We start from the raw sequence: 24738 nt of genomic DNA on the forward strand, positions 1-24738 counted from the left end.
CAGATTTTATACAGTTTTTATGAGTGCCACTGCAGTGAAGGGATTAATGAAAACTTCATACAACCCTCCAAGTTCAGTAAATTTCTCTTCTGCTGAATACTGTCTGGAAGCCACAAGAATAAAATCTAATATAAATCACTGGACTGAGGGATTCAGTATTGCAAGTTATAACTTTGTTTCAATAACTACACTACTTCTAGAGGAAAGGAAATACAGAATGGATGATAAAAAGATATCTAAACCCTGTGGAAATACACTTCTTCACAAGTGACGTGCAGTAACCTGAAAGCAATCCTATGGAGTACCAGCATAATGCTATGACGTGTACTGAATGAATATGCCCGACAAAGAATCTTAATCCTCAAATGTATTATGGAAATAATTCTTAATTGTTGAAGTCTGAACTCTACTTGATGCCCCATACTTAGTGGTGATCCTGATACCTTTCTTCTTCCGCATCATTAATGGATTGGGTTTGGGAAACTCATCTACTTTGTGGTGCCCACCCAGACCATCGTAACCCACCTTATCACCAGCGTTGTTGGTGATGGTGCTGCTGCTGTTGCTATTGCCGGCCAAATCTGAAACATAAGCATCATCAACATGATCATTATCACCATTATCATACTCATCATCATTACCACCATCATAACCAACTATTACCATCATTACCACTATGATAATGATTACCATCACTAAAACTACCATAACTATCACACTCATTATCATTATCATTACCACCACCACCATCATTTTATCCCTTATTCTGATCTCAAGATGAGGAAAGCAAAAATTCTCTATTATTTAGTTTCTTTGTGATTGTCTACAGAGTCTGAACATCACAATACAAATCAGTTACTCATTTCAGAATAAAATTTTTACTTCTCATTCAGACTGATAACCTCTGGCAGTGAAACGAGTTAATGAGAACTGTATCAAACATAAACTTTGGGGGAGGCACATTCAACAACAAAGGCAGAATGAGGGATCCAAGAAGTCCGGACCACACCCCCCACCCCATTTTTAAGTATGCTAATATTTCAGACCATCAAAAGAATGCTTGGTTTTTAGTTAGTACTGACAGCTGACACAAAATTCACAATACAAAGGCAAAAAGTACTGAAAGGAAAAACCAGCACATATTCCACTTCCTACAAAAATTGAGATTTATTTATGACAGATGCCTTGATTCCAAAAGATAAATCCTCACCACTAAGGTCAGATTCATACAAGCAAGAAGTGGAACACATCTGCTACTTTTTCCATGCAGTGCTTTTTACCTTCTTATTGTGGGTTATAGATCAGCTGCCTGTACTAACAAAAAAGGGTGTTCTTCCATTGGTCTGAAAAAGTCATGGGACACCTAAAAAATGGTGGGGAAGGTGGTCTAGATTCCCTGGACCCTTTCTGGATCTGCCACTGGTCATTATTATTCACAATGAATATGACTTAATTCTGAACTTCACAGCCAAGTACAGCTAGACCTGAACATTATTTTAACTGCTGATCATGATGAATTTTGGGTTAATTTATACAGTATACAAGTTTTTATTTATTTACTTTACCTCATACTGTACAGTACATTTTTTTTAAATGTATGGAAGAAGTAACCAAGGGCCAGCAGCCCACAAATACCATTCCTTAAAAACACACACACACACACACACACACACAGACAAATTTAAGATCTGTTCATTTTGAGATGCCAGGACACACTGCGTTTGAAAGACTGGAGATCACAGGAAGTAAGAAGTACAGACAGAGGGAGACAGTTCCAGAAATGACTTGTTGCATAAATGAATGACTGGGAGTAACAGTTAACCTTTGCATTAGAGTTGGACAGAAAAGGGATGAAAGTTTGTTGCCATACGGATGCTATGCGCCCTTCATAGAGATGGTGGGATGCAAGCACACAGTTAAGAAGAGCAGTGACCATTGAAGTAGCAATAGAAAATATATACAGATGCAACAGTGCAACAAACAGACAGAGGTTGAAGAGAGCCAGTAAGAGGAGCAGGGTTAATGAGACGAAACCTTTGACTCAACCTTGTTGAGAAGAGTTGTATGTGGGGAGCCTCCCCACACATGAAAGTTGTACTTTACACAGGGGTGAATAAAACTTGTGTATAAAGTCGACAACTGTGCATGGGTAAAGAAGGTATGGAGTGGACTGTACTGTAGGGGGGGGGGGGGATCACCGAATAATCTTACCGCTTGTTTTTTTCACTCTGGGTTTTGCAAATATGTTGTGATGGTGGGCTGTTACTGATATTCCCAAATTGATGGTGTCATTCAGTGGGTGACGATTAACCTGCAGGAAAAGATCATGGTTATAACGGGACCTTTAAAAAAAAAAAAAAAAAAAAAAAAACATGGTAAAGCTTCCCTATCACACTACATTTAAGAGTATATGACCAGCTTACTATCTACATGGAATTACACAATCAAAGAACCATCAGCCAGGGACTGCCCATATGCAAGGCCATCATTCTGACTGGAACATTCTGAGTTCTGAGAGATAAATATGGGCAAAATAATGTTAGCATGTAAGTATGTTGATGTGAGGTACAGAAGTTGAGGAAGCAAAACTTATGATAAGGAACAGAAATATGAGGGATGTACAGTAATTCATGACAAGGGTTGCATCTCTTCATTTAACCTTGCAGCTGATGGGATGGTCTCTATCCCATATATAATATAAATTGCATTTCTGTGTGCACTATTTGGTTTGTGAGGTGCAGCTGAGACTTTCATTGTCAATTTCAATGGACACTGATACGATACGACTGAAAGAAACTGCGGTATAAATGTGGAGACCACAAAGGGACTCCATGAAGATGACTTAATGCCCACGTTAATGTGCAAGTATTACACTTTGGCATAGAATGACCGTGAGAAGTAAAGGGTAACAGCACTGGAAATAAACTCATTGAGGAATGTGTGTGGTGTGCACTGAGTGGACAGGATAAGAATCATTGTGATCCACAAAAGATGTAGAGCAAGGACATCTACTGAGCACACTGTAGAAGAGAGAATGGTTAGATGGTAGTCTTATGTAGGGAAAGAATATGGATAAAATGATAAAACAGGAGTATGTGAGTGGTTAAGGTGGCAGGAGAAGGCATGACAGGCCAAGAAGGTGCATAGATATGTTAAACGAGTGTGATCAGAAAATGGGATACAGAACCTGATGAAGCCAACAAACTGACAGGAGATCAAGTTTATGGGATAAATTATGTAAGGAGAAGCAAATGACAAGGTTTGGCACCCATTTTTAAAAAGTGATTACTGATGGAATACTTTTCTCTGGCTGGTATATGTGAAGTGCATTTATAAGGAATATGTTAATATATCACATGTAAGTGATTAGGTTTTTGAGGTGAAGCCATGATTTTGGGGTTTGAATATGTGAATGACTCTGTGGTCCATTTCATTGGGCAAGCTGTCGATAGCTCCCCTACTTTTGCTGTTTCTCTTTCTTGGTTTCTGAATCCTATCTCATTCAGTCTTAAGGTGATGACGATTGATGATTTATGACTGAAGGATGATGATGATGATGATAATTATTATAAGAACTAGTTTAAACCTTTAAGCATCATTTACTATACAATGTTTCAGCTTGGACACTTTATAGTCAGCCCAGCATGGTCTTATAATAATTAAGCATCACAGAAATTAAAGACTTACACTAAAATTCAAATATAATAATGCTAAATAAATTATTCTGACTAAATAATGGTAAACTAGTTATTCAAACACATGGCTCTAAGTCTTACTTTCTGAGCCTGGCTGCTGGATGGTGCAGTCAGGTCAATACTAAGATGTTCTTCATCACTGCTTAGTACAACTTTATCAGCACGAGCCATCTTACGCACAACCTATAGATTTGAAGAATGTTTATATTTCTATTAATGAAATTAGCCAGGGGAAAAAAGCTTAACCACACTACCACACAATATCAACCTTAGTAGTTTTCAGCCATCATTCAACATTTTTCTTCTATAGCTACAATAAGACTGCAGCCAAGAATTAGGCTCAAAATCTTACATACTCAATGCTGCCATGAAAACTTTTTAGTGAGGGATTTGTCCCAGTGCCATCTGGCTAAAGAAAATGATGCTATCAATTCAACTGGGCTTGTTAAAAAGTCTTCGACACCCTTTCAGAGGTTTCATAAAGATTTTAGCGCAGTTTCTGTTAAAGAAACAATTTCCAAACAATATAATTCCCCATAGCTACTAGATACTTATGGAAAAAATAGGCTTGTACAACAATGGAGTCAAAGGTTATGCTTAATATTGCACGTTCCGTAATTATATGGCAAATATATAAATAGGAATACAGGTATTTGCTCTTTAGAAGGCAGGGGTTTCCCCTGACTGAGTGTAAACAACTTGCAAGAGTGAAAATAAAGTATCCCAGTGGATATATCCCAGCTAATGAGCTACCAATTAGTGTACTAGTCTGTTCCCATCAATCTGAACAGAAAAAGACATCCTGGCAGGCACTTAGATGAGTACTAACCTCTGGTGTAACAACTGGGTCATCGTTTTGTGGTTCTCTGTGGGATCGCTTGAGCACAGCTGGGGCAGGACTCTCGGCTAAGAGGCGATGGATAGCACTGTTCTTTATATCACCTATAATGAAGCCAAAGCATTACACAAAATACAAGGAACATTCTAATCCATCCTAAACATAAAGGGAGAAGGATTGATCACTGATGCGGGTACCCATACAACCACCCCCTCACCAACATATACACACATTACACTATCCCACTAAAACAAGGTACAGCAGGTGCACCTGGCATTTACAAGTATTTCTTTAATTTGAACAATTCATGCCACATAATATCCAACATCTTCAGACTCATTTACGTAACGAGAATTGTCACCCACAATTTGATAATCTAAACTGAATACCTAAGCCCCCCCTCCCCCTTTTTTTAACAAGATCAATTTATAGTGCTGCATGCACCCAGAGTTATGATCCAGTTAACATACAACAAACAAAAAGAGAGTATATTAAGTATATCAGAAGCATGATATGTTATATGTTACCCACGGATCAATTAGTAAAGTGTCCTCATTGTATTTTTTTTTTTTTTTTTTTTTTTTTTTTTTTTTTTTAACAAGTCCACAGCTGTTTAAACAAAAGATGTCTAATCTTCCTTTGCTAAGTTGTCTATTAAATTTACATTCCTAAATATACAGCTCTTTGGCTAGTTTCCCTCAATATAAAGTACTGGCTAAGTGCAAAAAAAAGTTGTGATATTCTGGAACACATCACGAGATATTCAACATGGACTTACGGTAATGTTAAGTTGCAAAGATTAACATGAGCATGAAGTACCAATAAAGAAATTTTCATACATTCAAATACTACATTATTTATTCCATCTTGCTTCATAAGAAATAAAAGTAAGTGACAAGAAGTAGCCATTACCTGATGGTGATGCAATTGCCTCTTGTAAGGCCTGCACCTTCTTCTTCAAACTGGAATTCTCCCTCTCCAGTGACTGTATGTCTTCCTTAAGATTAGTATTAGCTTGTTCCAAAGTATCCTGCAAAGCAAAGAATTGATACTGTTAATGTTCTAAGAATACAGAGATAAAGACTAACACTGGTGCACCTCATCTAAAGTTTACTTAAAGTTTTGGACAGATGGATATTTCCATATGAAGTTGCTAATACATTAAAGCCTCTTTTTCATTACATGTGTCTCATAGGGATGGGGTGGAGAGGTACAGTACAAGAGTGAGGCTGGTGTGAGATGGAAGAAGGGCAACATAATGGCAGAGCATATGGTGATACGAATACTTTTTGTTTGCAGCTACCCCTTCCAGGATTAAGGCATTTGACTATATACTGATACTGACAGGAGAAAATCTGTTTGAACTTGCAAGCTCAGATGTATCTTGAATTAACTTCTTCACTACTACAGGTGTGTCCTAAGTTGGATAAATCTGTCTGTACACAGCAAGAATAAAATATGTAACATAACATTAGAGTGAGGTAGTTAATGAAGAAGATAAACATATAAGAACAAAGACTGGGTTCCAAGGATACTTACCATCTTTGTTACAACAGTTTCATGGTTCTGTCGCGTTTCCTTGACCTTCCTCTTATATAACAGTGCCTCATCTCTCTGTTTCCTCTTCTCCTCAATGGTCTTGCTTAGTTCCCTTAAGAAAAAATTATACAGTATTTCTCTTGTCTACTTCTGTTCACTAGTAATGGGCAGCAATGTAATGTCATGTAGTGAAGTCTTCAAATAGCTACCTCTCATAAAATTCACACTAATACAAATAATGGCTTTCAATCTTTAAATCGTCCAGCTGGTCTACAAAAATAAACACTCATCCCATGCACAATTAATGGTATGATACAAAATTCATAAAATGTACTGCATTCCTCTCTCAATATTCTGACTTCATAAATACTATATAATCAATTAATCATCTTGCATTGACCATAACATAATGACCTCATGTTATAATACCACTAGAAGGACAAAACAAGGAAGAATAACAACTTGTAATAAGATCTTGATATGAAACACAGGACTGACTTCTGAGATTGTATGATGACAGCATGAAGACATATTAGTACCCATATAATGCATGTCTAGGAGACTTTGGTGTGGCATAAGTTTTTAAGTCAAGAATAAGACTGCTGGAAACAGGTCCCCATCCCAGGGTGGGACAGTAGTCTGGATGATGAAACTGTAAAGGTACATGTGAGGCAAGCATGGGTTAGATAAGAAAGGACACAGATTCAGAAAACAAATGGAATTAGGAAATTTATTGATATATGGGTTGACAAGAGTTGCTGAATGCTATGATCAGTGAGAAGGAATAGATATCAATACAGACAAGATACGTAAAATCCATCCTAGACAATTTACCTACCAACAAAGCTCCAGGCCCAGATGGAATTCCGCCAATTGTTTTGAAAAAGTGTTCCCCTGAACTTGCCTCTGTCCTAGCTAAATTATTCAGACTATGCATACGTACTTCTTTATTCCCAAATTCATGGAAAGAAGCCAATATCCACCCAGTTCCGAAGAAAGGGAGTTCGTCTGACCCCTCCAATTACAGACCTATAGCTGTCACATCTTCTCTTGGTAAGGTATTTGAAACTTTAATTAATAAGCATATTGTTAAACATCTTGAATCTAACAACTTAATTAATGATAGACAATACGGTTTTCGCCACGAAAGATCCACCATTGACATACTCAATCTCTTAACTCATACCATCTGTCACGAATCAAATTCGCGACATTTCCCTTTTGTGAGAATCCACGAACTATTAGTGGAAAACTCACTGTGTATCGCTCAGTTAACCGTTTCTCTCTCCATTTCGGGGTATACTTTTCAAAACATTCGTCACTGTTTCAAAAGTGACCGATTTAATGCACGTCACTAGGTGATCTACTGAGCGATACTATTGTTTATTGTTCACCCCTGCTTGCCTCAACCGTTAGCCACGCCTTCTTCCGGTGGCTTGTGCGTCCTGCCCATACAACATTTGAATGGATTCGAGCGTTTGCGGTGACGGAGAGGGGTTCTGTGCTCCAGAAGTGAGAGAGAGAGGTCAGCAGCACCCAGACTCCACTAGTACAGTCTCCAGACTCCCACCTTAGTTGGTGATACATCGCATTCATCGACCAGTATTTCCTTTTTGTATTTCCCTAGTCTTAAGAGTTTAATTAAGGTGTTTTTCCTAGGCGTAAGAATTTAGCTCGTGAGTGAGTGAGTGATTGCGATCTCATTAATTTGACTTGAAATGCAACCTTAAATTTATTTTTGTAATCAACAAATTTAACAGTTCTTTTTCTTGAGCTTAATGTAAAGTAAAATCTTGTCTCATTTCTCCATAATTAAGCTTATTTCCCATGTAGCTCCTAGCTTACATAGACGTTTTACTATTCATAACTGGTACTTAGACCAGTCTTGTTGTATTAACTTAAAATCCGTTGTGCTACCTAGGAGTTAAGCATCAGCAAGGACCTGATATTATTATTAGTATTAGTTATTTATTGTCAGGGGTGAAGTAACTTTCTCCAGAGGCTAACAGTACACTAATTCAGCATTTGTGAGTAATTAGTCTCTGCTGTGTACTGTTCAGAAAGTTTATAAATTCTCGTTCTCAGAGAATCGTGCGAAGAAGCAGCGTAAAGTAATCATTGCTTGATGTAGCAAGACAATCATTGTCCCTGCTCTTTAATATTATTGAATATTAATATCAATTAAATAATATTTAAGCATTTATATTTTAAAAACTCCGTGATATTTTAAAAACACCGTGATTTTTTAAAAACCCCATGACAATTGGCGACCTCATTCCAGGATATTAACTCCTAGCTCTAAAGCTATTCACGAGATAGTACTCACTCGTTCATATTTAGGTATTTATCATTAAAGTTTATAGGCACAAGCTTACAGGTGTTTACAGTTAATTTAGCAAGTGAATTTTTGCTTTATTAATCAATAGAGTACTTAACTCTAGTTTATTCTTGGTAACGCCAGACGATTTTATTCGCTCCTGGGTAGCTGCCGTACCCATTGTGTTAATTATTGAGAGTTCTTAGTTATTTGCATTTTTGCTTTAATCTTTGCCAGTTAACTAGATAAGACTGGTCACCACTAACTTGTGTCTGTACTCTTTACTTGTGTTTATTAGCATTCGTTTGCGAAGCAGTCAGTACTCAGTTTCGGTTTGCTTAATAAATTAGCGTCATGGCTACCACCATATTTTTACAGGAAGCCAAAGATATGGGTCTTACAGACCCAACCGAAATTAAAGAGTATATACTCTCACGGCATAATCAGGAGCAGCAGCGCGAGAATGATGCCCGTGAAGAGCGTAAGATTCAGCGCGAATGCGAGCGAGAACAGCGCGAATACGAGCGAGAACAGCGCGAATACGAGCGAGAACAGCGCGAATACGAGCGTGAACAGCGCGAATACGAGCGTGAACAGCGCGAATACGAGCGTGAACGGCGTGAATACGAGCGTGAACAACATGAACGCGAGCGGGAACAACGGGAATACGAGCGAGAACAGCGTGAGGAACGGGAGAGAGAACGAGAAGCACGCGAAAAACATGAACTTGAAGTGCTGAAGCTCAAGCGAGATTCCTTGGCTTCAGACACGTCTGGTGCAGTTGGTCCAAGCTCCACGAGCGTTCTCCCTGCACATGTCCTGGCGACCCCACGTATCAAGCTTCCTTCATACAAGGAAAGCGAGCGAATCGAGCCGTACATAGCTCGTTTTGAGGACATGGCAGACATGTATCAACTGGATGAGGCAGCTAAGTGGCTTCAGTTTCTTAGCCTATTTGAGGGCCCTGCCCTCGATATTCTCCACAGAATTCGTGGAGACAATCTCACATATGAGATGATGAAAGCTGCACTCATTAAGGCGTTTGGTCTCACAGTAGATGACGCCAAAGTTCAGTTCATGCGAGCTCGTCTCCAAGACAAGGAGACAGCTGTTCAGTTCCTTGATCGTCTCACAGCTTACTTAAATGAGTGGATGGAGAAAGATGAAACTCCTTCCACGCGTGAGGGGATAATTGACCTTATGCTGCGTACACAGCTATAGAGGTCGTGGCCTGCTGAGCTCATAGCACAGCTTAAGATCTGCCGGGTGAAAGATGCCAGCCAAATGGCAGAAAAGGCTGACGCATTCTTTACTGCATACGGGTATCAAACTCGTAAGCAAAACACCTGGAACAGAAAACCTGATAAATCTGGGAAGCCGTCTCAGACTGAACCCCAGCAACAAGGCCATTCTCAGTATAATGGCCAAGGTCCAAAACCGCAGTGGAAGGACCAGGGGCAAAACACTCAGAAACCTGAGTGGAAGAGGTACAACAAGTACCCTAACCAGCAGCAGTACCAGCCACGCAACCGACAGTCAGGACAAACTTTTTCACCACCAGCTCAAAAGAGGCAGGAAGCGAACGCAGCCTTCATTCCTCAGCAGCAGCACGGTGGTCACGTCCCTACCAGTATGGGTACTCCCCCACAGTTCACTAGTCCCACAGTGACAGTGAACCCCCCTCCACAGATGGCCAATGTTCCATCTCCTCAGGCACTGAGTATGACTCCTCAAGTGTCTAATTCTCAAGGCACAATGTTTGCCGCATCAATTCAGCAGCCTCATGAGTGGCTAGCTGCTTCCTCCACAGGCCCTCCCACAGGTGACAGTACCTTCCTTGTTCAGCCAGGGTTTGTGGGAGGCATTCCTGTGAAGGTCCTGAGAGACAATGGTTCCTCACGTTGCTCTGTTAAGCAGAGTTCAGTTCGTCCTGAGCAGTACACAGGTCGACAGATCCATGCAAACCTTATTGATGGATCAGTGAGATTGTTCCCTGAGGCATGAATCCAGGTGGCATCTCCATTTTATACTGGTACGACACTTGCAGTTGTCATGCCAGAGCCTCTATTTGACCTTATAGTAGGCAATATTCAAGGAGTCAAGGATAGTTGCTCCGATCATGACGCTACTCAGACTTCGGCTGCTGCGGTAACACGAGCCATGGCTGAGGCTCCAGATTGTGTCACCCCAGTGATCATTGAATCGCCGCAAGATCTGATATGTAGTCAACTTGTTGTACAAGAACAACATTCTGACCCGACACTTGCTGCCGTGCGGAACAAACAAAAGGGTCGAGTGATTAAGCATTCACGGGGAGGTCGAGCAAAGTTCCTTCGCAAACAAGGACGGCTCTACCGTGAGTCACGAACACCCGAGGGCGAGGTTCGACTGCAGTTTGTCGTTCCCGCCAAGTACCGCCTAGCAGTGTTACAATGGGGTCATTGTTCAGCCTCAGGAGGTCACATGGGCAAAAGGAAGACCCAGGGCCGTATCCGAGCTGATTTTTTCTGGCCAGGGATGGGACGAGACATAGATAGTTTTGTCCGTTCCTGCAGTGTGTGTCAAAGTAACACCACTAATCAGGGACATGCCCTTCCTGTGCCGTTCATAACCACACCTGTAATCTCTGAGACAGTTGAGAGACAGGGTAGTGGTGAAGTGGGTGCAGACCTGACGTCTCGCCCATTGGCCCCACAGGACACAGTATGTCCAGGGCCGTACATACACGTGTACTGTAGGTTAAGGGGAAGTGAGAACTCCGCAGAGGCGACTTGAGGCTATGGAAGACCCAAGTTTGCACAAGGATTCTCAGCTCCCCGATACTAATATAAGCACTGTAGGTTAAGGGGGAAGTTCGAGAGAGAGAACTGCAGAGGCGACTCGAGGCTATGCAAGACCCGAGTTTGCACAAAGATTCTCAGCTCCCCGATACTAATATAAGCACTGTAGGTTAAGGGGGAAGTTAGAGACTCCGCAGAGGCGACTCGAGGCTATGGAAGACCCAAGTTTGCACAAGGATTCTCAGCTCCCCGATACTAATATAAGTACTGTAGGTTAAGGGGGAAGTGAGAACTCCGCAGGCGACTCGAGGCTATGGAAGACCCGAGTTTGCACAAGGATTCTCAGCTCCCCGATATTAATATAAGTACTGTAGGTTATGGCACAGGTTGAGGACCCGTGTGCAGTTTGAGGCTATGGAAGACCCGAGTTTGCACAAGGATTCTCAACTTGCCGACCATAATCGTGTGCTATAATTAATGGCGACCTCGAATGTACGTAGTAGCACTGACTGCTAGGCAGAGAGAGTAATTGTAACATAATAAAATTTTGTCTCATTGACACTTTTGATGCTCCACCTCAATTGATTTTGCAGGTACAGCAATGGGCGTAGCAGTTTTGCTGTGCGGGCCAGCTGATCGTCTGCCGCACGCTGCCGCCTCTTCTCCTCTGCCTTCATCGTCGCCATATTATTATTTACTGTCATTTTACACGTAGGTACAGTTACACTACAACTGTCACACCTACACCGTGTATTACATACACCACGCTACACAACAATTAGTGTCAGTGTAAATGTTAGGAACTTTTGCTCAGTCTGACCTGAGTACAGGATTTTCACCGTCGTCACGGAGTTTTTCCCTCAAGCTTGCTTCTGTTAACGTAAATACGAGGTTTTTTCGCTCACTGGCGACTGCGACTTTCTCCTGTAGCAGGATAGCACACACACCACAGTGTGAATCTTGTGTGAATGAGTTAGGATGTGTACATATATATATATATATCCACAAATTTTTTCCCATAAGGAAATAATTTAATTTTGTAGGGGCGTAATGTCACGAATCAAATTCGCAACATTTCCCTTTTGTGAGAATCCACGAACTATTAGTGGAAAACTCACTGTGTATCGCTCAGTTAACCGTTTCTCTCTCCATTTCGGGGTATACTTTTCAAAACATTCGTCACTGTTTCAAAAGTGACCGATTTAATGCACGTCACTAAGTGCTCTACTGAGCGATACTATTGTTTATTGTTCACCCCTGCTTGCCTCAACCGTTAGCCACGCCTTCTTCCGGTGGCTTGTGTGTCCTGCCCATACAACATTTGAATGGAGTCGAGCGTTTGCGGTGACAGAGAGGGGTTCTGTGCTCCAGAAGTGAGAGAGAGAGGTCAGCAGCACTCAGACTCCACTAGTACAGTCTCCAGACTCCCACCTTAGTTGGTGATACATCGCATTCATCGACCAGTATTTCCTTTTTGTATTTCCCTAATCTTAAGAGTTTAATTAAGGTGTTTTTCCTAGGCGTAAGAATTTAGCTCGTGAGTGAGTGAGTGAGTACGATCTCATTAATTTGACTTGAAATGTAACCTTAAATTTATTTTTGTAATCAATAAATTTAACAGTTCTTTTTCTTGAGCTTAATGTAAAGTAAAATCTTGTCTCATTTCTCCATAATTAAGCTTATTTCCCACGTAGCTCCTAGCTTGCATAGACGTTTTACTATTCATAACTGGTACTTAGACCAGTCTTGTTGTATTAACTTAAAATCCGTTGTGCCACCTAGGAGTTAAGCATCAGCAAGGATCTGATATTATTATTAGCATTAGTTATTTATTGTCAGGGGTGAAGTAACTTTCTCCAGAGGCTAACAGTACCCTAATTCAGCATTTGTGAGTAATTAGTCTCTGCTGTGTACTGTTCAGAAAGTTTATAAATTCTCGTTCTTAGAGAATCGTGCGAAGAAGCAGCGTAAAGTAATCATTGCTTGATGTGGCATGACAATCATTGTCCCTGCTCTTTAATATTATTGAATATTAATATCAATTAAATAATATTTAAGCATTTATATTTTAAAAACTCCGTGATATTTTAAAAACACCGTGATTTTTTAAAAACCCCGTGACACCATCCATCAATCAATTGATCTTTTTGGAGAAACTCATGCAGTAGCTCTTGATATCTCTAAAGCTTTCGACAGAGTATGGCACCGTTCCCTGCTGTCCAAACTCCCTTGCTATGGACTAGCGTCTTTTGTTCCTTTGATTTCTTCTTATCTTAGTGACAGGAAAATAAGAGTAAAAGTAGATGATGTATATTCGAATTTCCACTCAATTAACGCCGGCGTGCCACAGGGATCAGTTCTGGCGCCAACCCTATTTCTGGTTCATATTAATGATCTCTTATCTGTCACTCACAATCCCATTCACTCATATGCAGATGACTCAACACTACATAGTTCATTCACACTCAGACATCCATTTACAAAGTCTAATATCTCTACCTCTCAACTCAGTACAGCCATCTCCATAAATCAAGATCTATCTACAATCAGTGAATGGGGACAAAACAACCTTGTCTCTTTTAATGCTAGTAAAACTAAATACAGTACAGTATATACAGTTTACTAATAGACAGATATTGCCAGATTCGTACATTACCTTCAGTGCTACTAATATTCCCATCTCCAAAAGTATTGAAATTCTTGGTGTCTCACTTAACAGTGCCCTCAGCTGGACCTCTCATGTCAGATCACTTGCTAAAACCGCCTCAAAGAAACTTGGATTATTGTACAGAGTCCGTAACTTCTTCGCTGATGAGCAGTTGGCTATAATTTATAAGAGTCATGTGCGCTCTCAGCTTGAATATTGCTCACCCTTGTGGAATGGTTGTGGAGAGGTTGCATTAAGACAACTAGACAAAATTCAGAATAAAGCTGTTAGAATCATTAACAACCTTGCCATTACATATAAACTACCTCCCCTGCAAGTAAGAAGGAATGTTGCCTCCCTTGCATTATTTTACAGATATTTTTTTGGCAAATGCTCAGACGAAGTTGTGTCTATGGTGCCACCTCTCCATGCCTTCCCTCGTGCTACACGGGCATCTGGTAGCGCTCATGACTGGAATGTCACTCAACCATATTGCAGAACTTCTGCCTATCAGAATTCTTTCATTCTCCGAACTGCATCTCTCTGGAACTCGCTTCCCCAGAGTTGTTTTCCTCCAAATTTCAACCCACAACTGCTCAAGTCTGTTACAGATATTTTATGAACAGAGGACACCAGTAATCTGGTGTATGGATTATTTTTTTTTACCCATTTGTTTTTCCTTCCTCCGTTCTGTTATTTAAAAAAAAAAAAAAAAAAAAAAATGGAGAAAAGGGTACACCAGTATGTGTGTGAGCTTGGTCGAGGTATGGAAGGCCAAGAAAAAGATGATTGGATATGGTAAATACATGAGCAAAAGCAGGATATGGCACCTGAGGAAGTTTATGACTGGCTGAACTGGAATGATCAAGTTAGGTATGGAAATGAACATGACATGAGTTGTCGCCCTTTTTTTTTTCATCCTGACTGTAAATAAAGTGGCAATATTGCAGAACAATAGTATGAGACTGAAACAAGAACAAGGTGGTACAAAATACGAGAGCAGAGCCATAAAATGAGGATATATGAAAAATGGATGAAAACATGGTAACCAACACAGGCACAAGGCAATGCAAAAGTTAACAAGGAATAATGGTTGTGTATATTCATGGCAAAGCACTGGTGTGGAATCAAACTGGTGGAATAGGATGAATCATGGCAGTTTGTAAGGAAGATATGACAGTGATATGACAGCACAGTTGCTTGGTGTGAAGGTGTTGTAAAGGATGGCTATCAGTGGAAAATGTAAAACTTGTGGACTCACTTTTTCAGTATAGAGCAAAAAGTTGCAAGGTCACGGGTACTGCCAGGGCTGTTGTCATATGAACACAACATCTCCTCCACATCGCCAATCTGACCATTAACCACCAACTCTGCACTGGGGTAGAAGGAGGAATAAAAGATAAATAAATGAAATAAACAAATAAATACATATATAAAGTGAATCATACTTATATCACAGCACAATCTTCCTTTGTTATAGCACAGATCTTAATATTGCAACTTAATCACAGATTTATCAAATCTGGTACAGTAATATAACGTACTCTTTCAGTGTGCTACGCTACACCACAACACTCATATCAGGCCTGTACGAAACAAAACATGATAGTGCAGGCAAACTCCAATGCCTGTGGAGTAAGTTATTAATGCAAAATGAGATTCAAAGAAGGCAAAGACTCTGGTGTTCATCACCACCTTCTTCCTTAAGGTAGCAGGAACAGATACAAAAGGCATCATCACAGGAAAGGACTTAATCCCTCAGTATTAGGATACCTTCTGACACTTAATCTTTTCACCATCATATTTCAATCACCTTCAGAAACTAGAATCAACCTTTCTGAACCCATTCAGTATGAGGGTTTTTACAGCAACAGGAATAAACTACAAAAGATACCATATCATGGTTCTGGAATTGTTAATGTCATCAATCCAAAGATGTATTCAACATTTCAATTAGGCCACCACTAGATGATTTTATTCAACTCTGGAATTTTCAGTCAGCAGTAATTACACACAGGTTTAATCAACTCTATCACTGCAGTATTAGGGATGAACAAAATTATTCAGGCAAATCATCTGGTAGTGGTATGAGAGTTGGCAAAAAAATAAAATAAATAAATAAATAAATAAAATCAAGGGGTTAATTGTGTCAAATAAAACACAGGGCCATATTCTAATTAGCTTATGGGACAATTTTATACCTCTTCATTAATTATTTTCTATGTTATACCTTACTAATCTTGCATATATGTTATTAGATCCACACCACGATGTGGAGATCTACCGTATTTTCTCAACTTCTTCTTCCAAACACTTTTAACTTGAAAGCATTCCTTAATTTCTTACACAATTAGCTTCAAACTTGGCATCAGTATTCCTAGAGCAAATATCCCCTAAAACCTTTTTCATTTTTCATACTGAGACCTTCTGAAGTAATTTATGGGGGCAAAGGTCAAACCAAACACAGTATTTGGGATCCTGCATTTTTGTATGTTCATATATCACCATAAAAATTAGCACAGATTACATCAGGGTACTGTACTACAGCTCTAAGGGGACCATCCTGCATTCCTCTGGGGCTTAGTAGTTACTTAATTGACAGTTTGCATGCACATAATGTGAAGAAATGAAACAAGAAAATTCTACTGTACCATTTGCAGAAATAAATTGGTGAGGAAGAAGTGCCAGGGAGTGTCTTTAACTGGCAAGAAACCACACCATGGACTTACTGCTGCAACAATTTGAGTTGTTCTCGCAGGTTCTTGGTCTCATCCTTGGCCTTCTGTGCTTCCTTTGTGACACGGTCCACAAATTGCAGCTGAGTCTTCAGTGCCAAGATGGTAGTCTCCTTTGTCTTCACTCGTTCTTCCACCAATTTGTACTCAGCTCTGGAATCAATATACAGGACGTTCTTACTATAAGTCAGAGATGAGTCCTAAAATACCAAACATTTTACATAGAATACCAGTAAACGGGAGGAACTTGAACAAGTACTTTTTCTTTAATTTACTGGGTAAACAAGTTATAATGCAGACTGCCTCTACCACAAAAAACTACAAACCTTTTAACTCTATCACTCTGAAATATAAGAGCAGTTTTTATTCACTCTTGCTATTTCTAGATGATCTTGCTCAGGTGTGGAGAGCCTTTTCCAAATGGAAGAGTTCCATACAATCTTAATTAACTCCTCGATTACTTAAAATCTTTTCTAAACTGAGCAAAAATAATTTTGCAACAGAATCAACTACAAAATATTTCAGGAGCAAGGGCTTAACAACTGCATGTGCTTTTAATGATAATAATAATGAAAATAATTTATGTGCAACCATATATTTAAGGTTTATTTTTTCCTCTTCTTTCTGCCTATGGGTGACTCTACACTGAGTGACATGCCAAATGGTTTCCTGTACATCCAATTGCCTGGTGCAGGTATATATCCAAGGGGTGGTTGGGGTTTATTCCTCACGTAATGCCACTCAGGGCCGAGTGAGGCTGGTCACTCTCATCTTAAATGTCAGGACCAACTTGCCTAGTCCAGGGCTCCTACGCTCCTCATGGGGAAAAACTGGATAAGATGATGATGATGATATACATATATACATTTTTAATTAAACAGACTTTATAAATGTCTATTTGCATGATGCACCTAGCTGAGACTATACTGTACGGTACATGAATATAAAGCAAAATAAAATTACTGTACTGCTTGTTATACATTCATCCATCATCCAATCCTGAGCTGTTTTTAAGCAGTGATAATCAAGTGCATAAAATATAAACAAATAAATAAAGTACCAGGTATGTTTAATAGTGTGCTCATTATGTTTTTTTATTTTATTTTTTGCTGGGTGTTCAGTTTGTTTATTTCATATTACAGTGTTTGTACCGAACGTTTACTTGACATCATCATCATCTGGATCTCCTTTCCCACCCTAGGACAGGGTGAGGAGCAGCAACGTCCAGACAGCCTAAGTTTGCCCAGTTCAAATGGCCATGCTTCCATTCACTCATCATTCAAGCCCACAGAATCCTGGCTCCATCAGATAGGCCCCCCAAAATTTCACCATGTTCTTTAGCTTCACATATACCTTTGTCAGATACGGATATGTGAAGCTGCATAACATGGTGAAATTTTGGGGGGCTATCTAAGGAGGCCAGGATTCTGAGGGGTTTGAATGATGAGTGAATGGAAGCATGGCCCACTGAATTGGACAAACTTAGGCTGTCTGGATGTTGCTGCTCCTCACCCTGTCCTAGGGTGGGAAAGGAGGTCCGGATGATGATGATAAAGTAAACATTCTGTACAAACACTGTAATGAAAAATAAACAAACTGAACAACGTGCAAAATTTAAATAAAAACATAATGAGCATACTATTAAACATTTCTATATCATCAGAAGTGAAAGTCAAGATTTGCAATACCCAGAGCATCACTATTCAAAACCATCTCTCTTACCTCAGATTTTTATTCTGGGTGGTCAAAGTGCTAGTAGATTCCTTTAGCTTATTGATTTCTTGTTCCTTAAGCCTAATCTGAAACTGTAAGAAAAATCACTGTAATATAATGACTGATAAGAAAGCATTCACAGCCAAGTTAACAATAATGTAAAAAATCCCAGTTATGACAATGTTGCTGCAGCTGCTGTATGATGCACGATTACAAAAAGTACAATGTTTTAATGCTATAATAACCAACAGTATGACAGAAGGGGACTCAAAAGGGTAGGAGATTACAGCAGGAACCTCCCCCACCTTCCTGGTAGTGGTATAGGGATGTACAGTACTGTACCCCATCACACACCACTAATACTACAGGCTGGTTTGTACTTCCTGTGCTTATCTTTTTCTCATAATTAGAATCTACTTCCAAATCAAAGACTTATGCTTGGGAGCTCGCTACTTCATGACCACGTGAGTATGTTAGGATAATTACATCAACCTAACTGGGTATCTATATACTCAAAGGGTATGGAGATCCATAAGTCCCTGAATAACTACAATCTGCATGAAATGGCATTCACCAAAGAATTACATGTATTTCACTCCACCTGGCATTAGCTACAGTGAGCAGTACCGTAAAACTTGTTCCAACACATATGTTTACATTAAATTTCAATCACAAGCTCAATAAATATTCTTGGAGACTCATTTGGAATATAATTTAAGTGTTAAAGGTAAAATACCGTGCACGTGAGATGCTTCGCTCTGTGGCAAACTGAGTGACTGTTGGGACACACCAATTGAGAACCAATGAATTACCAATACTACACCCCACATGACAGAATGTTTATGTAACCAAATACAGTATGGTACACCACTCACACTGTGAATAATAAATAAAATAAAATAAATAAATAAATAAATAAATAAACACTACTGTATTTCTCAAAAGAACCAAATACTCCAACCCAAAGACTTCATTGCAACTATGAAGGTAAATATTTTAGAAGTATTGTATAACTTAATTATCACTTAAAAACCAGTTAAGGAACACTCTGCTATTTAAATTATGTCTTGAGACATCATAATATTCGTATACTGAAGGGTATTTCCTTTTAGTGTCTATAAAGCAAAGTTAAGGGCAACTTACAAATTTTGGGGACATACTACTAAGAAAATGTGGTAGTGTGACACTACCCACATAAAATGAGGACCCACTGTAATGTAAAAATGTTTTAAGTATGCTAAAACACTCTTTCAGTGATGCCAAAGTAACGGAACACTGTTATAAAGCACAATACTTACCTTGTGATTATCTATTTGTTGCTGTAAAGAATCTGGGTCCACATCCGATGGTTCAGCACTTCCACAGTCAAAGTAAAGCTTCAACAGACTTTTTTGTGTTGCTTTATGTCGGCACTGAGGACATGATTTAGACCTATGGATACGAAATTTGTAAAACACAGCGTACAGTCTCCCATGGATGGTAATTATTAATTATTCAACAAGAACATACTATATCAAGAAAATGTGCAAGTAGCCATATACAATTTACAGTAGTTTGTCTACCTTATATTGGTGGAAATATTCATCTCCTTGCAGTTTATTTCCCATGGCTCAATGGTAGAACAAGACAATACAATGGCTCTATGTCCTTTCCACTACACTTTTTCATGACTAGCATCCCATTTTAGTGTTATGGTAATCTCTAGATACAGCTCAGCATTCACAATGGAGAGATTACAGAGTCAGATTGCATTAAAGGGGACAGTGTATATTCAAACTAATTAATTTCTTTAATGATGGTCTCTGTTTAGCTAATATAAAAAATTATACAGGAAACTGAAGCTCTTTCTTGCTTTGCTCCCACACATTTTACATACTGAATTATCATGCACATACCTTTCAATCCACTGAAAGATGCATACAGAGTGAAAGGTGTGGCCACATGGTGCAGCGGATATATCCTCTGATAAAATAAAGAGGTCACCGCAAATGACACATCCCACACGCATGGTTGCTCTCCACTCTCATCAACACATCTGCAATAACAATAGTGGGTTACTAGTTTGCATAACTCCCTCTGTTCAGATATTATTCCTAAGGGTAGAATGCTGACATCAACTGAACAAATCTGACTGGAGACTACTGGGCTAACATATCGCTCAGGTTGGTTCCTGTTAGGTTGATTCATGTAATAGTTACTTATTGTTGGTATACTACTGGTAATGTCACACAATCAACTACAAAAAATTATGCAGTTTCTTAAAGCAGTAACTATGATAACTGAACTACTATAGCTCTAGACGAACAGCCACCATAATACTGAATGAAAACAATGTTGCATTAAGGGGCTACAAGTTTTCCTTGCCTCTGTTTTTTTTTTTTTTTTTTTTTACACAGTACCGTATATGCATTTTCAAAAACGTAGAGCTCTGCCAAAAAGTCTGTATGTGTACATGACTACTGGCTAACCAGACTGAGACTAACCTTATTAGTCAGCACTACACAGCTGTTGTGTACTGTATAGGCCAGTGACCATTGACTCTAATGAACACTGGACATCACAAAAATAGGCACAGTGAACTAAACTGCTATACTGCGCGAAGTGTAACAAATTGGAATGTTGCTACGGTAACATACATTTTATTTTGCATTAATTTACAAACCTCTTGCAGACAACATAAATATTTGTGTTTTTTGTAAGTAGTACTCATTAATACAAAATTACATGCCTTTTCTTAAATTGCATATCCTTAACAAATGGGTCTGAGGTTATGTATAAACTCAGAGGGTCCCGGTAAGGTGTCACTTGTGATAGGAAAAGAATGTCAAAATTGAAACCACATAAAAGGCTAATCGGAAATGCAAAGCTGAATGTATAAACGAGTGAGAATGTACAAGTAAAAATTCACCTTTTATTCTTCCTAGCCTAGCCTAATCCAGATGGATCAGTCAATACTGAATGTGGAACTGATGGACAGTGGATATATGATTCACTAAGCTGAATAAAAGAGCCTGGAGGCTGCAAATATGATTCACTAGAATACGTCACCTGCTTCATGGCCTCAAGGGGTAAGCTGAATTGAAGTGTCAACTTCCAACGCCGGACATCGAAATAACCCATGTGTGTCAGTAAGGGATGTTGCATGGGCACTACTGTATATATTAACTGACGCCTCGTGGCTCTAAAAGAGGCACATGTGCAGCCAAGGGTAAAGTGTGTGGTAGCACAAAACCTTGAAAGTTGACTGGGACGCTGATGTCAGGATTAGAAGTACCGCTCAAAGTACCGCCTACTAAACACCACCCGGAGTTTTCTATTGGTATTATTTAAGTCGGAATATGATACTCCAATTAAAACTAGTGATTATTAAACCATCAGTTATAATTTCTCAGATTTTTTTTTTTCCCACGGCCCAAAGAGAAGTATTCCCCTACCGCCCCCTTCTCTGAAGAGCTTGGAGCGACTTCTCATACTGAAGAGGTTAGAATGAATCTCCTACAATGAAGCGTTCGGAGATCAGTAATTCTGGAAAAAACTATCTAACTTTTTTAATCCCTTCACTACAATGACATACTACTGTCGTTTTCTCTTATTACCCACAGATCACTTAGAAGAGACAAATGGACTGGAATGGTTTGTTTGATATAACCTTCACTACGAAGTGTGCTCCCCTAAGTAGAATAAATCATGTAGCCTAAATGTGAGGTAGAAATTTAAAAGCAATATTAAACGCCCCGGGATTCAAAGGCCAATGAATTAGTTACACGGCGAGAGAAATGTTTCGTACTCCTTTCGTTTATGAGCAGCTTGTCTTTAGCTTTATATACCTGTAAATAATATCCTGTAAAGAGTTGCTTTGCTGCCTTTTCTTCTCGATATTTTATAGCCACACAATTGTACATATCACTGTGTCACTATATACCTATCCCATTCTTGCTGCAAGGGGAATGGAATCTCATGCTGTTACCATATCTAAAAATTATTAGCACTGTTAAAGTGAAATATGGCCACCACAGGCGTGGCAAGACTGATGGGTCAGCATTATTTTATGAATCATCCCATTAAATATAAAAGAAAACGGACTGTGAACTATGATAGAAAACTGTAGTTTGTATTGTATCCTTAAAAAAAAAAAAAAAAGTAAAAAGGAGTCTCCTGGTTTACCAGTTAAATCAACCCTCCAAATCTGGCTAAACTTAGCCACCACCTGTGCTGAAAGGGGTTAGAGATCTCTGCCAGGTTACAACTGAGTCTCCTTGGTTACTAGTCAAATCAAGCCTCCAATCTGACTACACTTAGCCACTAAATGAGATGAAAAGGGTTAGGAATCTTTGCCAGGTTAGAATAAATGCATTATACCTCCTCACTCACACAATATCCGCCTATCTTGCTCACTCACCCCCCCCCCTCTCTCTCTCTCTCTTTGATCCCCGCAATGAATTTTGAAAAGATACTTGTAAGCAAACCCCCTAAATTCGGTGATACTTTTTTTTTTTTCTTGCAATGACCAGACGATTTTATTCATCTACAGAGAGACCTCTCGTAGTGAAGGGGTAATGAAGGCTGAATCTAACTCCTTGTGCAAAAAACCGTCAACTCTCTCTCTCTCTCACACACACACACACACACACACACACACACACATCATTAAGCCCACTGAGACAACCCACATTTAAAGTACCATAAAAAATAACAAAAAATAAACGAAAAAAAAAGAAAAATAGTAGCCCGCATACCAAACTTAATTAAGACACAACAGAGTCTACGCCAAATATACGAGTCTCCCCTTCTTGACTGGTAACGAAAACGGGAGGCGCTACTAATGAAAACGGGAGACTCAATTCCAGTTAGGTTTGAGTTGACCCTATCCATGCCCCGGACGATTTTTTGAGTAGTCGGGTTGAATGGGTGAGGGATAGATAGATGGAGAGATAGAAGGAGAACGGAGACTGATGGAGAGTTACACAGAGTTACATAGATACACAGACCACACAGACTGTCTCTACGAGGTCCGGCCTTAATACTAATATGCCTTAATACTAATACAGTGCATAGGAGCAGGAGAAAAGGATAGCACAGCAGGTGTGGAATAAACTGGTCCGGAGAGAGAGAGAGAGAGAGAGTATAAAGTAACGTCAGACGAGTTTATTTATCTGTATGAGTCAGGAGCCCTAGGATGATAATATAATGCCAGCCTTCTCTGATAATTCATTCCTTCATTATCTCACTCATTTATCAGCCTTCTTCATCTTCTGACTCTCTTATTATGTATCATTATCAATTTATATCATCTTTTCCCAGTGTGCTTCATTCTCTCTCTCTCTCTCTCTCTCTCGTATAATGTATCATTATCAATTTAGATAATCTTCTCCTAGTGTACTTCATTCTCTCTCTCTCTATCTCTCTCGTATTATGTATCTATCGATTTATATCATCTGTTCCCAGTGTACTTCATTCTCTCTATCTCTCTCTAATAAACTCGTCTGGGGTTGCTTTATTCTCTCTCTCTCTCTCTCTCTCTCAAAGCTCCTATGACTCATTCTTGGATGAATAAACTCCTCTGGCATTGCTTTATTCTCTCTCTCTCTCTCTCTCTCTCTCTCTCTCTCTCTCTCTCTCTCTCTCTCTCATAAACCCCACACCAAATAACATGTCACTAAATTCAATACCTTCAGAATTTTCCTCGTTGTGTCGCCTAGGAGTAATGATTTTCCGGGGAGAGCGGGAGGGGACGAAAAAAAAAAAATGAAAATAAAAAAAAATAAAAAGGAGAATCATGGAAGGGACACTGGGCATTGAAATATATGAGGGTAAATGAAGGTTAATGATGATGTTAAGTGCCTTCCTGGTGTGTGTGTGTGTGTGTGTGTGTGTACGAGTATGTATGTGTATGTATGTATGTACGTATATTAGTATGTGCGTATGTGTGCGTGTGTATTTTAAGAACCAGTTTGCACCCACAGACATCAAAACAACTGGTCTGGAAACGTAATCCATCTAACGCTAGAGAAAAGCTAATTAAATAGGAAGACCGCTAAGGACACTCAATATTTTAAAATCTAACTTAATTCAATGTTTTAGAAGGGAGTGGGAAAATTATCAAGGTAGAGGGAAGAAAATATCGGTGGCTAGGTGCGGTGGGTGTCGTAGGAAGAGTATCTGGAGGCATGATACTAGAGTAGGTTAGAAAAATATTAGGTTTAGTTAGCGATTTTGGAAGTGGCATGGGTGGTGTGGAACGGATTTATTATTATTATTATTATTATTTACTTGTTTTTTATCTACCTATGTATCTATTGCCAAACGCCTAAATCCCGTAAGGGGTGGCCACAAACAAATCGCCTTCTTGTCGCTCTGTCCAACGCCATTTCACTGCCCTCCTCCCCGCTCGCACCCCCCCCCCCTCGCACATACATCTCAACTCCATCCCTCCATCTCATCCTCGGCTTCCCCTTCCCTCTCCCCCCTCCACCT

The 24738-nt window shown here is 39.5% G+C and overlaps 1 protein-coding gene across 1 annotated transcript; it reads right to left on the reverse strand.

Moving 5' to 3' along the window:
- Positions 1–335: 335 nt before the first annotated feature.
- On the reverse strand, positions 336–20272 carry LOC145407825 (E3 ubiquitin-protein ligase TRAIP-like). The gene is made up of 11 exons (XM_080278685.1): positions 20160–20272; positions 19563–19695; positions 18274–18356; positions 16546–16704; positions 15078–15191; positions 6073–6184; positions 5446–5563; positions 4525–4637; positions 3777–3878; positions 2212–2311; positions 336–581 (listed from the first exon to the last, which is right to left on the reverse strand). The coding sequence occupies exons 1-11, from the start codon at positions 20270–20272 to the stop codon at positions 355–357; spliced, it is 1374 nt and encodes a 457-aa protein (XP_080134811.1). The 3' UTR covers positions 336–354.
- Positions 20273–24738: the final 4466 nt, after the last annotated feature.

Source organism: Coenobita brevimanus, chromosome 8, assembly GCF_032717465.1.
Source record: "Coenobita brevimanus isolate Jiangsu-jjx chromosome 8, ASM3271746v2, whole genome shotgun sequence".
Taxonomy (NCBI): Eukaryota; Metazoa; Arthropoda; class Malacostraca; order Decapoda; family Coenobitidae; genus Coenobita; species Coenobita brevimanus.